This window comes from Phycodurus eques, chromosome 12 (genome assembly GCF_024500275.1).
Source record: "Phycodurus eques isolate BA_2022a chromosome 12, UOR_Pequ_1.1, whole genome shotgun sequence".
Classification (NCBI taxonomy): domain Eukaryota; kingdom Metazoa; phylum Chordata; class Actinopteri; order Syngnathiformes; family Syngnathidae; genus Phycodurus; species Phycodurus eques.
Genome location: NC_084536.1, coordinates 13,575,831 through 13,590,972, shown reverse-complemented (window position 1 = coordinate 13,590,972; position 15,142 = coordinate 13,575,831). Strand labels below are relative to the sequence as shown.

Genomic DNA, 15,142 nt, shown 5'->3' with positions numbered 1-15,142 from the left:
TATAAGTGTGTGTGTGTGCACAAGAGGTGCGCGCACGTTTGTGTGTCGTGAGGGGGGACTGACAGCTTTGAAAGACAAGTCAGGGTGGAGTTTCAAGTTTGGGTTTCAACTTCTGGTTTTGAGAAGGGGTTATGGTTTCAAATGTGAAACCCATTTATTTAAACTGTTAACCTTGTTTGAAACCCTAACCAAGAATTACAACCTTGATTAGAAACCTTAATTTTGAACCCTAACCACGATCTGAAACATAATTTCAAACCATAATTTGAAACCCTAACCCCAGATTAATACCCTAATTTGAAAACCTAACCCTGGTTTAAAACCCTAATTTGAAGCCCTAACCTTGTCTTGAAACCCTAATTTCAAACTACAAATCCCAATTTCAATGAAGATAAGACTTTGTATAAAACGTTAATAAAAACAACTACAATGATTTGCAAATCCTGCAAGGAAAAGATATGTTCAAACTGATGAACATTATTGTTTTTTTGTTGTTGTTCTTTGTTTTTTGCAAGTATTCTCTCATTTTGAATTTGATACCTATGACACATTCCCAAAAAGCTGGGACAGGGATAAAAAAAAACACCTGCTTGGAACATTCCACTGGCGAACAGGTTAATTGGAAACAGGTGAGTGTCATGATTGGGTATAAAAGTGGCATCTCCGAGAAGCTCAGTTGTTCACAAGCAAGGATGTTCACCTCTTTGTGAACAACTGCGTGAGCAAATAGTCCAGCAGTTTAGCAACAACATACGATTGCAAGGAATTTAGGTATTTCATCATCTGCGGTCCATAATATTGACAAAAGATTCAGAGAATCTGGAGCAGTCTCTGCATGTAAGTGGCAAGACAAAAAAACAACACTAAATGCCCGTGACCTTTGATCCCTCAGGTGACGCTGCATTAACAACTGGGATCATTGTGTAAAGGATATTGCCACGTAGGCTCAGGAACACTTTAGGAAACCACTGTCAGTTAACACAGTTTGTCACTACATCTACGAATGCAAGTTAAAACTCTAACATGCAAAACGAAAGCCATATATTAACAACACTCAGAAACGCCGTCGGCTTCTCTGGGTCTGAGCTCATTTCAGATGGACTAACGCAGAGTGGAAAAGTGTGCTGTGATCTGACAAGTCCACATTTCAAATCGTTCTTGGAACTCATGGACTTTGTGTCATTCCAGACAAAGATCTGGATTTTTATTGGCGTGAAGTTCAAAAGCCAGCATCTGTGATGTTATGGGTTTGTGTTTAGTGCCCCTGGCATAGGTAATTTGCACATCTGTGAAGCCAAAATTAATGCTGAAAAATAAATGAAAGTTTTGGAGCAACATATGCTGCCATCCAAACAATGTCTTTTTCAGGGACATCCCTGCTTATTTCAGCAAGGCAAGGCCAAGCCACAGTCATCACGTGTTACAACATGGCCACTCAATACATTATTAGTATCCATCCATCCATCCATTCTCTGAGCCGGTTATCCTCACAAAGGTCGCGGGAGTGCTGGAGTCTATCAAATAAACTGATTAATAATAATAATAATCCCAGCTATCTTCAGGCAGGAGGCGGGGTACACCCTGAACTGGTTGCCAGTCAATCGCAGACATTATTATTCTTATTTTTTTGAAACAAGTAAAGGCAATTGTACTCTCGCCAGGATGCAAACACCTTATGTAGGGGGTTTGCTGTAATCAAGAGTTGAAAACCTTAATTTTGGCTTCAATTATATATGTAAAACAAAAACAACACAAACACTCTTTCAGGCCATCAGAAGTTTATCCTAATTTTTTTCCCGCTCATTTTATTCAACTTTCAAACATTAAAAAGTAAACAAAACAGGAGGGTAAAATATGTTGTGTCGAAGAATGTGTGTGTGCGTGTGTGCGTGCGTGTGTGCGTGCGTGCGTGCGCGCGCGAGGAGAGGGATGATCCCCTCTCGGATTCAGTACCCTGGGAACTTCTTTGATGTCACTTTTTGATCCTCTGGCGCCCTCGTGTGGTACATTGCTCATAAGTGTGACTACAGTAATGCTGAGTTGATGGTAAATGTCAATGCAAAGCTTTGACTGCGGTGTGTGAACATGTTGTTTCGTCTGCAAGGACCACACAAACTGACTAGAACTTAAAAAAAAAAAGGTATTTGTTTTATTGATTGCATCAGTCATTCTAGTTGTTGTTTTTGTTGTTGTTTTTTTTATTTTAAAATTTAAAATAAATTGAGTTCTAATTAAATGAATACTTTATAGTACAATATTTTAATATATAAAAAATAATGTATTATTTTTAAATGATCTATGCAATTATATTCAAATATATTTCCATAAAAAACACCAAATGTAATAGTTTAGCTCTACTTCCATCTGCTGGTCAAAATGTGTACGTACAGTAAACGTGCACGCACACTGCAAAGTCAAATGGGCGGTGCTCTGGGGTGACGTCATCACGTCACCCCCGACGCACGCCCTCGGACTTGTGGACTGGTGGCTGCAGCAAAGCTAAAAGTGGACATTTACGAGCAACACGCGGAGAATACAAAATACTGCGTTTTATCAAGGTACTTTCAGGGCAACTGTCCGCCATTGCTGAAGAGCAAATGTTTAACGTCATCTCTGACCAGAAGACGGTTGCCCACTCATTAAGCTAACTTTGTTTTTTTTTTGAACGTCCACAGGAGGAGCGCACAGTCCGCGCCACACTCGCACGGAAAAACCGACGTTTTACAGAGTGTTGCTCGCTACAAATGAATCGCGTTGGCTTTAAGGCGATACTCGATGCGGATCGCGTTCTGCAAGTGTATCTCGGCAATTCGGCGGTGGCGTGGCTTTTCCATTTGCGCTGCAAATTGCTTGAATTTCATCCGTTTGCAAGCGAGTGAACGCTTTTTTTGAGTATTTTTGATTCGTAATTTCACCCTTAAATCAGATCCCAGATGTAATATGATAATAATCTTGTTCCACGGCTGTGGCGCAACATTCACGCAGTGACTCTTTTGCATACCACTGACGGCAACCTGAGTACCACTAGTGGTACTCGTGCCACACTTTGATAATTACTGATTTAGACAATTATGATATTAGGCTAACGGTGTAAGAGCCAACCTACAGGTTTGTAAATTCCTGTCATATTTCTGTTCAATCCCACAAATTCCTTTTCACTTCCCATGGGAGAAGTTTTCAACTTTTAAATTCCCGTTGGAAAAAAACAAAAAATGACTTTTGACCCTGTAAATTTAGAACACTAATGTATATACATACAATATTTGATTATATAATGCCTGGAATATTTTGTTTAGTTTGTTTGGGGTGTGTGTGTGAAAATGTCCCCGAATGTATCTTTCATGTAGTGCTCTTTTCTGCCATCAGATGGCGCTCACTCAGGTGTCCTCCAACAAGTGTGCCGGAGGTTTCCAGAAGGTCTTTGAGCATGACAGGTGAAGGCAGCGCATGCGTGTGGTGGTTTAGCTAACATCCGCTAGTAGCTAACCCAGCTTGTTCGTCTTCTTGCTCTTATTGTTGTTTGTGCAGCGTGGAGCTGAAGTGCAAAATGAAGTTTGCCGTCTTCCTGCCGCCCAAAGCGGAGACGCACAAGTGCCCCGTCCTATACTGGCTCTCAGGTGGGCCAGTTGTAGATTTTAGTGATTGGTTTAAATGTTTTCATCAAAACAATTTTAAAAAGTATAAGTGGCTTCCAAACATGGGCTCCATCTCGTCGTGTGCAGAATTACCGCCTCAGTGCAGTTCAGTCATAGTTAACCTTTAAGTTCAATACATTTGTATTGAAACTGTTTTTAAATATGTATTTAGATTTAATTTTATTTAACATTTATGTGCAATTCATTTTCGTTGATATCAGCAATATTTTCCTAAATTTAAACCACTGCCTTGCGCTAACAACATGGCTGCGAACGGAGAGGCGCTAGTTTAAAAAAAAAAAAAAAAAAAAAAAAAAAAGCACGGTCGCTATAATATGCCACTTCTTGACCCCTGCAGCGACTTTTTTTTTTCCATAAAAATGACTCTCAATCTCAGAGTTAATGGTGCTGACCATTGCCAAATCGTGGTAACCACTTCCATTTTGCAAAAGCAGTCATTTATCCACAATCGTTAAACATTTCAAATGTTAATTAAGGATCATGTTTCCATACTGGAGATCCATCCATCCATCCATCCATCCATTTCAACACCGCTTATCCTGGTTAGGGTCGCGGGACGCTGGAGCCTATCCCAGCTGACTTCGGGAGAAAGGCGGACTACACCCTGAACTGGTCGCCAGTCAGCCGCAAGGCACATATAGACACGGACAACCATTCGCACTCACATTCACACCGTCACTGAGTGGGAACTGAACCCACGCTGCCCGCACCAAAGTCAGGCGAGTGCACCACTACACCATCAGTGACTCCATACTGGAGATCTTTTGACAAAAGTTCCCGCCCCCCCAAGAGGAAATGATTGTTTCCACGTAAAGAACAATATTTATTATGGAAGTTGATGCGATTTAAAAAAGAAAAAATGCTTCCAACTCAGTACTACAAATAGTTTCTAAACTTGTTCAGTGTCAGGAGACGTAAAGCAAATGTTACGGGGGAAGAAACTTGTTTTAAATACAACCCCAATTCCAATGAAGTTGGGACGTTGTGTTAAACATAAAAACAGAATACAAAGATTTGCAAATCATGTTCAACCTATATTTGATTGAATACACTACAAAGACAAGATATTTAATGTTCAAACTGATCAACTTTATTGTTTTTAGAAAATAATCATTAACTTAGAATTTTATGGCTGCAACACGTTCCCAAAAAGCTGGGACAGGAGGCAAAAAGACTGAGAAAGTTAAGGAATGCTCATCACACACGTATTTGGAACATCCTACAGGTGAACAGGCTAATTGGGAACCGGTGGGTTCCATAAAAGGAACCTCCCTGAATTGCTCAGTCATTCACAAGCAAAGATGGGGCAAGGTTCACCTCTTTGTGAACAAGTGTGTGAGAAAATACTTGAGCAGTTTAAGGACAATGTTCCTCAAGTTACAATTGCAAGGAATTTAGGGATTTCATCATCTACGGTCCATAGTATCATCAAAAGGTTCAGAGAATCTGGAGAAATCACTGCATGTAAGCGGCAAGGCCGAAAACCAACATTGAATGCCCGTGACCTTCGATCCCTCAGGCGGCACTGCATCAAAAACCGACAGCAACGTGTAAAGGATATCAACACATGGGCTCAGGAACACTTCAGAAAACCAATGTCAGTAAATACAGTTTGGCGCTACATCCGTAAGTGCAACTTGAAACTCTACTATGCAAAGCAAAAGCCATTTATCAACATCCAGAAACGCCGCTGGCTTCTCTGCAAAGTTCAAAAGCCAACATCTGTGATGGTATGGGGCTGTGTTAGTGCCAATGGCATGGGTAACTTATACATCTGTGAAGGCGCCATTAATGTTGAAAGGTACAAACAGGTTTTGGAGAAACATATGCTGCCATCCAAGCAACCTCTTTTTCATTAAGGCCCCTGCTTATTTCAGCAAGACAATGCCAAACCACATTCTGTACGTGTTCCAACAGCGTGGACTTCGTAGTAAAAGAGTGCGGGTACTAGACTGGCCTGCCTGCAGTCCAGACCTGTCTCCCATTGAAAATGTGTGGTGCATTATGTAGCGTAAAATACGACAACGGCGACCCCGGACTATTGAACAGCTGAAGCTGTACAACAAGCAAGAATGGTAAAGAATTCCACCTACAAAGCTTTACTTTAGATGATCGAATTCTGACGGGCAAATGTTAGGACAGCTCTTTCTTTTTTTGTTTTTGTATTTTTATAAAGGGTCCTCTGGTGTCTTGCAGGCCTGACGTGCACCGAGCAGAACTTCATCACCAAGGCAGGAAGTCAGCTGGCAGCGGCGGAGAACGACATCATCATCGTTGCGCCCGACACCAGCCCACGTATGGACACACACACACTCACACACACGCGGGTTGGAGGTTTTGGCATGTTGAAAGAATTTTGGGTTTGTTGGAAATTCAGGCATGTTTTGAAGCTTGAGAATGTTGAAGTTTGGGCATCTTTAAATGAAGTTTGGGTGTGTATGTGAAGTTTGGGTATCTATTAAAGTTTGTGTGTTTTGGAATTTGGCCATTTTTGAATGAAGTTTGGGCTAATTTGAAGTTTTGGCATGTTGAATAAAGTTTGGGTGTGTTGGAAATTCAGGGATGTTTTGAAGCTTAAGTATGTTAAAGTTTGGGCATCTTTAAATGAAGTTTGGGTGTCTGTTAAAGTTTATGTGTGTTTTGGAGTTTGGGCGTCTGTCATTTGGGTATGTTTGATTGGGTGTTGTTGAAGTTTGGGGCATGTGTTGTTTCCAGGCGGCTGTGGCGTGGAGGGCGAGGACGACAGCTGGGATTTGGGCACCGGCGCTGGTTTCTACGTGGACGCCACCCACGAGCCGTGGAAGAACAATTATCGCATGTACTCCTACGTCACCCAGGAAGTACGCCAGAAGGGTTAAACGGCGTCATCATCCGCCCTAAAAACAAAAACCGCTGCTTTGATCGGTTTCTGTCCTACCCCCAGCTGCCCAAACTGATCAACAGCAACTTCCCCGCCGACCCAGACAGGATGTCCATAAGCGGCCATTCCATGGGCGGCCACGGGGCGCTCATTTGTGCCCTCAAGAACCCCGGAAAGTACAAGGTAGGACCAGAACTGCTTGAACCCTGCCCCCTTGACAAATCCCCTTTACACCAATAAGCACGGTCTTGTTCTGTATGGACGTGATGGATACCAAAATAACCCATCCATACCTTTCCGATTTTTTCCTGAGATCCCATCACCCTCTTTCACCCTGTTTTTTTTTTTTCTTTTTTTGTCCCGCAGGCTGTGTCTGCGTTTGCCCCCATCTGCAACCCCATGCAGTGCCCGTGGGGGCAGAAAGCCTTCAACGCCTACCTCGGTCCTGACCGCACCACCTGGGAGGTAAGCGGTCCTCGCTGTCCTGCCTCATTCCTGATGAACTCTGAAGCCTGTTAGCCATTTACGTATTTCAATGTTGGTTGTTTTGGTGGTACTTAGAGGGCTAAGAATTTTTTGACATGCTACTTGGTGTCGACAAGCTCTGCTCCGGACTGTATTTCTGATTAAGCGAAATTGGGTTATTCCCTGCAACACTTACGTGTTCTTGTGGTGGCCTCCCCCAAGGCATACGACGCCACAACCCTGGCGTCGGGGTACTCTGGCCCGCAACTGGACATCCTGATAGACCAAGGCCGCGACGACCAGTTCCTGTCCGCCAGCCAGCTGCTGCCCGACAACCTGATCGCCGTCTGCTCCGAAAAGAAGATCCCCGTTGTCTTCCGCCTGCAGCCTGTTAGTCCTCTTCCATTTACTTACGCTATTTACATTGAAGTCAATTAGAATTCATTTGCCAGTAATTGAGGAAAATACTAAATTGGTGCAAATTTCCATCCATTTTCTGTACCGCGTACCCTCACTGGGGTTGTGGCTGACTCCTATCTCAGCTGACTCCGGGCGACAGGTGGGGTTTAATCTATATAAGTTTGTAAATTATAAAAATGTTCATTTCAATAGTAAAACCATTCATACTTTTAATTTTATTTAGAATTGAATAACCAATGGTTTAATAAATGTGAAATTTATGTGTGAAATTGCTCCTTTTACAATTATTTGCCATTTATTAATTTACAGATGATCTCATGACAAATGAATAAAAAATACAAAACTAAATACATGTAAACTTATTTTAATAAAATAATTCAGTCTCATGAAATGTTATCAATTAACCAATTTAATTAAATACAAATTTGTGTAAATGTATATTAGTGTATTTTATGAGTAAAATGTACATATTGTAATGTGAAGAAATAATTATCTAGTTAGTTAATAAAAAAACAAACAGAAATGAATACCAAATGCGCTTATAAGCTTGTTCTGTTTGAATTTTATTTACAATAAATTAGCGATTTGAGTATAAATCTAAAATATATTTTTATTTTATATATATATATATTTTATTTATATAGAATGTCTGCTTATTTTAATAAAATAGTAATTACATTAAAAACTGTATTTACATGGGATCAATTGACCTATTTTTAAGGAGCCAAAGATGGATTTGAACAGATTTTAGGGGAAAATTTGCCAAACTAATGCAAACTGATTGCAGTGCTCTTGATAACGTGAGTGCACCGGATTTAAAACAAAACAGGACCAAGTCCTCCTCGCCTCCAGGAGGCAGTGATCACCTCTTTTCCATATTTCTCCCACAGGGCTACGACCACAGCTACTACTTCATCTACTCCTTCTTCAATGACCACATCAAGCATCATGCCAAGTTCCTCAACGCCTGACCAACCTCTCCACAGGCCAGCCAGCTAGCCACCGTTAGCATGTGACTGTGTGTCGCTTGCTAGTTTTACACAATAAAAGGTCCTGCTTCCTCATTATGCGTGTGCGTGTGTTAAGCCCCTTTTACACCGCAGACTGCATACTTGTAAAATCACTCAGTAGCGCCCCGTTGATAGCTTGCAACTAAATTAACAGTTTGACGTACCAACACAAAATTTGGGGAACTTGAACCTTTTCTTAACAGGTCGCACAAAAAAGTCTCATGGATCCAGGTCGAAAATTGAACAGGAAGGTGGCTATTTCGGTTTAAAGCAGCCTTTTTGGATGAATTCCAGGGCTTGTTTTTAGGAAAAATATAAAAATCAATTAAACTTGTTTCATTAATCAATGCAAAATTGGTCAGACATGTCTCTTGTGACAGGGCATGCGAAAAAGTCTTAAAGACCCATGCCGGGAATCAAACAGGAAGTTGGACATTTGGGGCAAATTCCTGGGCTCATACTGTTAGAAAGTTAGGGGGGGGGAAATCGCCCCAGACACAAGTGTCACTGAGCAACAATTCAGTTGTTTATCATGATATGATGCATGAAAAAGGAAGTCGGTTGTTTCAGTTTAAAGGAGCCATTTTGAAGAAGGCGCTGAAGTGTGTTTGGGAACAAAAAGGCAGACAAAAGACTGCAGATGTTTTTTTTTTTAATTGCAGTGATAACAAAACACTCTTTGGATGTACAAAAAGCTCCACAGCAGTTAAGGCGCATCAAAGGGACTTTTCATGCATCAACAACAACAATGAAAACATCCTTAATCAAAAATATTTATAATACACTTGCTCCCCGTCGGATAAAAAAAACCGTGAGCGTACTCAAGTTATTTACACTTTCTTTTCATAAAAGGTTTTTGTTAACGTCACAGTCAAAAACAAAAAGAAAAGCAAAAAAAACCAACAAAACATAAATAGAAAAGTTAAAGTGCCGATAAAGTCAGTTTGTGTTTATTGCTGTAACGGAGCCAAAACTACTTTCCAGAGGGAAACAAACAACCACTTTGGCCCAAGCGTCTCAAATCCAAAAGGTAAGCAGGGCTGCAGTGTTTGCTCAGATCAGCAGCATTTGCTTCTGATCATGTTTTAATAATGGCCGCTCGCTCGCTTTCCACACTCAGGACAGATCCGTCACCGAAACGAGACAATTGCACCATGCCAAGAAATATGATGTAAACATGTCTATGTAGATTTCTTGATCCTTGGGGGATTTTTGACAAAAGCATGATATAGAAATGTTTACTACGACAAATGCGATCTCTTAAATTGTGTGTGTGGGGGGGAATGCAAAAGTTTCCTTTAACATTTGCAATATTTCGGATTTGAATATTTTTGAACAAATAATCCTCACGTGTCTATATAGAATAAGTTGCATAAATAACATTTTTCAAAGGAGCAAATTATTTGGAAAGCTCATCCTGCCACCCAGTCTGGCAGGATGAGATATTACAACATAGTGATGAAAAAAAAGAACTGGTAGCCAGTTCGCGGTTTACTTAATGACACCCACCAGCTAAAATGTACACTCTTAAAAATGATTGGTCATGTTTGGAAGAACATCGGATCATTTTCACTTAAAGCCGACCAAAAAGTTACAAAATACGCTGGCTCAAGAAGTCCACAGAGATGCGACATCGTTTTAAAAAATCCACACAATTCTAACAAAAATATATTAGCCAAAAATAGTTCTTGAATGTACGCAAAGTCCTGTTATAAATATATTTTTGTTGCCGATTAAATACAAACGCGAGCAAAACATTTTTATTTAAAGTCGACAAAATGGCAAAAATATTCTCAATGTTGTATTAACCTGCGAAATACTGGAGGAACTAAAACCCTAACTAGCGGATTATTGACCTAAATTTCAAACAGGACACAGGAATAATACCGCAAAATGGCATCCTGCAAACTCGATGGAGTCTCGGGATTCCGTAACAGAAAAGCCGGAATTTCGTTGCCTGGGATATTTTAGGATGCTTGCCTTAAAATTCCGTCCTGAAAAAAATAGATATATATCTCACAGTGTCTCTGGATTTCAAATGGCCTGATTTTTTTTTTGGGTGTGTGCAAGATTAAAACAGCGAACGGCTCCCAATGTTAGCGTTTTTTTTTGAAATGGTACCAAGCCTGTGGAAAGGAATTGCAACGTAACATCTAAAATTGTCAGTCGCCCCAAAAAACTCCCGTCATGTTTTCCATCACGCGATGGTCCTCACGTGTGCTGTCCCGGTCTGGAGGACTTGTGGTCCAGGAGGGCCTGGACCATGACGCTGACCTTGACGAGGCCTTTCTCCTCCAGGATGTGGTGCGGGAGACACAGCTTGTCCTGGGAAGGCAAGGCGGGACAAAGAGGACAAAACGTGCGGCACGTGGTTTAGAAGACATCCAGAACAAGAGAGCCACTTTTACGCTGGCGCCTTTCAAACAGAGATTCTACAGTGGTGCCATTATCCCACTTTGTAAGACTCATCTACTGTTTTTAAACCACACCGTTCAAACTGTGGATTTTTTTGGTTGAAATTGTTTTTAGGTTATAATTGGGGCTATTTTCAGGTTGAAATTAAGCGGTTTTCAGTTTCACATTGGGGCCATTTCCATGTCTAAATCGGGCTTTCCGGGATGAAATTTGACTTTTCAGGACAAAATTGGACCATGATCTTAAATTGGGGGTGGGTTCAGGTTTAAATAGGGGCAGTTGTCAGGTCGAAATTTGGTATTTTCAGGTAGAAATTAGGCTGTTTGAAAGGTTGAAATTTGGACTCTTAGATTTACAATAATTGGGGACTGTTTTCAGGTTGAAATAGGTCCCGTTGTCGGGTTGAATTGGAGCCGATTTTCGGTAGAAATTGGGGAATTGTCATGTGCATATCTGGCTTTTTTTCAGGTTCAAATGAGGCAATTTTCAGGTTCAATTTGGGCAATTTTAAACTTGAAGTTGGGTCATTTTTCAATTATAAATTGGCAGTTTTCAGGTTTAAAATAGGTTATTTTCAAGTTCAAACTGAGGATTTTTCGAGTTGAAATTTGGTTGTATTTAGAGCTACAGTATACTGGGTGGTTTTTAGGTTGAAATTGGAGCCGCAATGTTGAAATTAGGTATTTTCAGGTTGAAGTTGGGCTGTTGTCTGGTTCAAATTGGAGCCATTTTTCGGTTGAAACTAGAGTCATTTTCTGGTTAAATTTGAGTTGTTTTAAGCGTGAAATTGGGTCTGTTTTTAGGATGAAACGGGTTATTTTTAGGTTGAAATTTGAATTTTTTAGGTTCAGATAAGGCTGTTTTCAGGGTGAAATGCCCCCCACCCCCCATTGGCCCCACTTCAGGTTCAAATTGTTTTTAAGATCAAATTGGACTGTTTTCAGTTTAAAAGTGGGGGTGATTTGTCATTGAAATCGAGGCTGTTTTCCGGTTTGAAATTCAAACACACAGCGCAACTTTCACTGAAATGCTTTAACAGCCCCACAAAGAAACAAAGAAATGGAAATGTCACCGTTAGTGTGCCGTTAACGCCCGTAACAGGTTGGCACAGAGGCTTAAAAAAATAAACAAATAAATAAATAAAAATCACACAACACGGTTAAATCAAGGAAATAATTTAACATCTTAAGTAGCTAAACATACACCTGGTTAAATATGGTTTCTTTGTAACAAACACAAAGCTATCACGTAAATCACAGTTTCTTACTCTGCTTTACCGTTGCCAACGTTTCAAGTTTTCAAGGACATAACAAAGCACAAATTTTACATTTTTAAACCGAGCATTTTCATATGGCTTCTGTTTTCTATGAGAAACTAGCTCATAAGCTTAGCTAGAAACTATTCATCTCCGAAAATAAATTCTGGAAGAAAACAAATGCTTCGACGTGTCGAGATTTGAGCCATCAAACACAGGTTTTCATACACAAGTCTCCAGCCGTTTATCCACTGTTTGTTAACCATTTGCTCGCTGAGCCAAAAGTAGCACTTCTGCTAGCAGACGTTGCGCTGTTAAAATATTCTGGTAGGATTGTGGTAGATTAGCATTTTGTTGCTCAAATTTAAAAAATGTAAGCAATTAGAAAAACCTACAAAGTCGACACGAGAAGAAGCTAAAGCTAAATGCTAACATGGCCATGCTAACATGAGCTAGCGTTAGCCTTCTAAGAACATTGCAGATAATAACCGAGTGGTATGATTTAAATTACAAAATGAAATGTTTTCACGTTCAAATTGGGGTTGTTTTCAGATTAAATGGGAGACGTTTTCAGATTTAAATTCGGACTGTTAGATTAAATAGGCGGTAGTATTCCTGTTCTAACTGGGGCAGTTTTCAGTTTCAAGGTTGAAACTCGGACCCTTTTCAAGTTCCAGGTTGAAATTGGGGATGTGCTCGAGTTCAAATGTAAGCCTGAAATTGGGACTGTTTACGTTCAAATTGGGACCGTATTCAGGTTAAAATTGGGGCCGTTTTCAAGCAGCTCGACGCTAGCGTGGGAAGCTAGTCAAGCATGTCATTTCCCATTCATTGTCATTTCTTTGGACCAATAATGACAATAACTGAAAAAGGTGCGCACCAGAGATGTGAACCAGGCTGCAGCCGATCAGATCTCACAATCGACAGGTCATTCTTCGTTTGAATTTGGGTTGTTTTCACATTGGAATGTAAGATATTTTTAGATTGGAATTCGGGTCATCTTCACATTCAAATTCAGATAGTTTACAGTTTGACATTGGGATCGATTTCATGTTCTAGTCCAAGGTTGAAACTGGGGCATTCTCAGGTTGAAATTTAGATTATCTTCAGTTTTGAATTTGGGCTGTTTTCAGATTGAAACTGGGCGGGTTTCATGGTCAAACTTAATGTTTCAATTGGGGACGTTTTCAGGTTGAAATTTTGGTCCTTTTCAGTTTATAGTTGTGCGAACATGTGCAAAGAGAAACTCGTCCTATTGTTATGTGTGCTCCTGGGGGGGAAAAAAAAAAAAAAAAAAAAAAAAAAAAGTTTTTTGTTGAGCCGCGGTTACGTCAGCTCGCTCCACACGTAGACAGCAAAGAGCAGCATCAGGCAGAGGACGTGAACCAGGCTGCAGCCAATCAAGTCCCACCACCGCCAGGCCAGAGGCGGGGTCTGAGTGGTCACCGAGACAGAGTCCTGCGACGGGAGGGCAGCGGCGGGGGGGCTTTTTTTCTGAGGCGGGATCCCCTCCGGCCGCTTCCCGCCCACCAGCATCCTGACCGTGGCGCACAGCGGCGGCAGGCGGCGCTGGATGATGTCATACGGGGAGCACAGAGAACACTGGTGCCCCGAGGAGGACGATGGAGTGATAGAGGGATGGATGGAGTGATGGATAGATGGAGGAGGAGCGGGAACGAGGAAGTGAAAAAGACGAAGACGACGACGAAAAGGAGGAAAATCCAGGCGGAGAGCGAAAAGAGAAAGAAGAGGCACGAGGTTAAAAATTGAGCAAGGAAAGGGAGTTGGTAACCATGGTGATACAGACGGTCGTATCCATGGCAACCGGCAGGTATGCTGAAGGGGAGGATGAGGAGGTCCACCTCCTCTTCCTCCGGACGCAACCGGCAAGGAGAAGCAAGGCTAGCAGTGTGTTAGCACGGGTAGCTTTTAGCCAGCTAGCAGCACAGCAGGCGAGCGAGCTGAGTGTAAGCATGTGGCAGCTTGTAAGCAAGCTCGTGGCGCAACAAGCGACTTAGCGGCGTGTTAGCGCAGGTAGCTTGTCGCTACCTGTTAAGCGGTTAATTCCGACTGCGGGGGTAAAGGCGGAAGTTGCCAACATCCAGCTAGCACAGAACAAGAGCAAACGTTTGATGACGGCATCTGAAGCTAGCAATGCTGATGTAGCATTTGTGCTATTGTATTTACTTGGAAGCACAGAGGAAGCTCACGTTCAAATAGAAAATAACAGAAAAAACAAGTCAGCACAAACAGGAAGTCCCCGCTCGGACGGAGGAAGCAGCCATGAGCCAAGAGTGACCTCCTGTGAGGAAAGCTGAGCGATTCTGGGTTTGATTCCCCAAAAAGGGTGAATGACGTCAAACCCTCAGCCTTCCCATCAGGACCGTGCCAAAAGCGTTAGCAACGCAAAAGAAATGCAAACGCGTTCAAAAGGCGTTTTGTGGTCTTTGCGTGACAGCCAAACGGCAGCACACACACTTCAACTGGGACGTTTTCAGGTTCAATTTATAGGTTCAAATTGGGACTATTTTCTGACTGAAATTTAGGACTGGAACCTGGCCCATTTTCAGGTTCGAATTGGGGACATTTTTAGTTTGAACTTTACAGTTGAATTTGGCTGTTTTTAGGTCGAAATTGGGACAGTTTTCAGTTCAAGGTGTTTCAGGTTGTTTTGGGCTCAAAGTTTTGGTCGTCTTCATGTTGAAATTTAGGTGGTTTCAAACAGGCTGTTGGTTGAAATTAAAGCCCTTCTCAGGTTTAAGTTGGACCCATTTTGGAGTTAAAAATGTAGCTTTCTTTTGGTTGAAATGGAGGGGGGGGGGCATTTTGAGGTTAAAATCAGCGGTGTTAATCAGGTTGAAATCTCGACTTGTTTTTTTAGTTGAAATTGTCACGTTGAAATAGAGACCGCTTTCAGGTTAAAATTGGAGTTGTTTTGGGGATGAAATTGGGGCTGTTTTTGGAGCTGCTTTGTGGCTGAAATGGGGAGAATTTTCAGGTTAAAACGAGGGAGGTTAATCAGGTTGCGATTTAAACTCTAATTTAAGGTTGAAAATGGGAC

General features: G+C 41.5%; 2 protein-coding genes across 7 annotated transcripts in view; one reads left to right on the top strand and one right to left on the bottom strand.

Moving 5' to 3' along the window:
• Positions 1–2,466: 2,466 nt before the first annotated feature.
• esd (esterase D/formylglutathione hydrolase) lies at positions 2,467–8,456 on the top strand. Its single transcript, XM_061692011.1, has 9 exons — positions 2,467–2,558; positions 3,367–3,434; positions 3,529–3,617; positions 5,853–5,951; positions 6,372–6,496; positions 6,580–6,699; positions 6,883–6,981; positions 7,204–7,371; positions 8,292–8,456. Exons 2-9 carry the CDS (start codon positions 3,367–3,369, stop codon positions 8,370–8,372), a joined length of 849 nt encoding a protein of 282 aa, XP_061547995.1. The 5' UTR covers positions 2,467–2,558; the 3' UTR covers positions 8,373–8,456.
• Positions 8,457–9,046: 590 nt separating this feature from the next.
• lrch1 (leucine-rich repeats and calponin homology (CH) domain containing 1) overlaps positions 9,047–15,142 on the bottom strand; it is a 46,330-nt gene continuing 40,234 nt past the window's right edge. For 4 of the 6 annotated variants that reach the window (XM_061691401.1, XM_061691404.1, XM_061691403.1 and 1 more), the window contains one exon: positions 10,643–13,683. In XM_061691401.1, the coding sequence (XP_061547385.1) occupies positions 13,408–13,683 (276 nt within the window). In that variant the 3' untranslated portion in view covers positions 10,643–13,407. Of the gene's footprint in view, positions 13,684–15,142 lie in introns of all 6 variants that reach the window. The other 2 variants (XM_061691406.1, XM_061691407.1) reach the window with 1 other exon arrangement.

Bases quoted from the DNA above. Each gene is read 5' to 3' on its own strand.
- esd (XM_061692011.1), top strand. From the start codon at position 3,367: ATGGCGCTCACTCAGGTGTCCTCCAACAAGTGTGCCGGAGGTTTCCAG. The intron at 3,435-3,528 runs GTGAAGGCAGCG...TTGTTTGTGCAG, and splicing joins AAGGTCTTTGAGCATGACAG to CGTGGAGCTGAAGTGCAAAA. The intron at 3,618-5,852 runs GTGGGCCAGTTG...GGTGTCTTGCAG, and splicing joins CGTCCTATACTGGCTCTCAG to GCCTGACGTGCACCGAGCAG.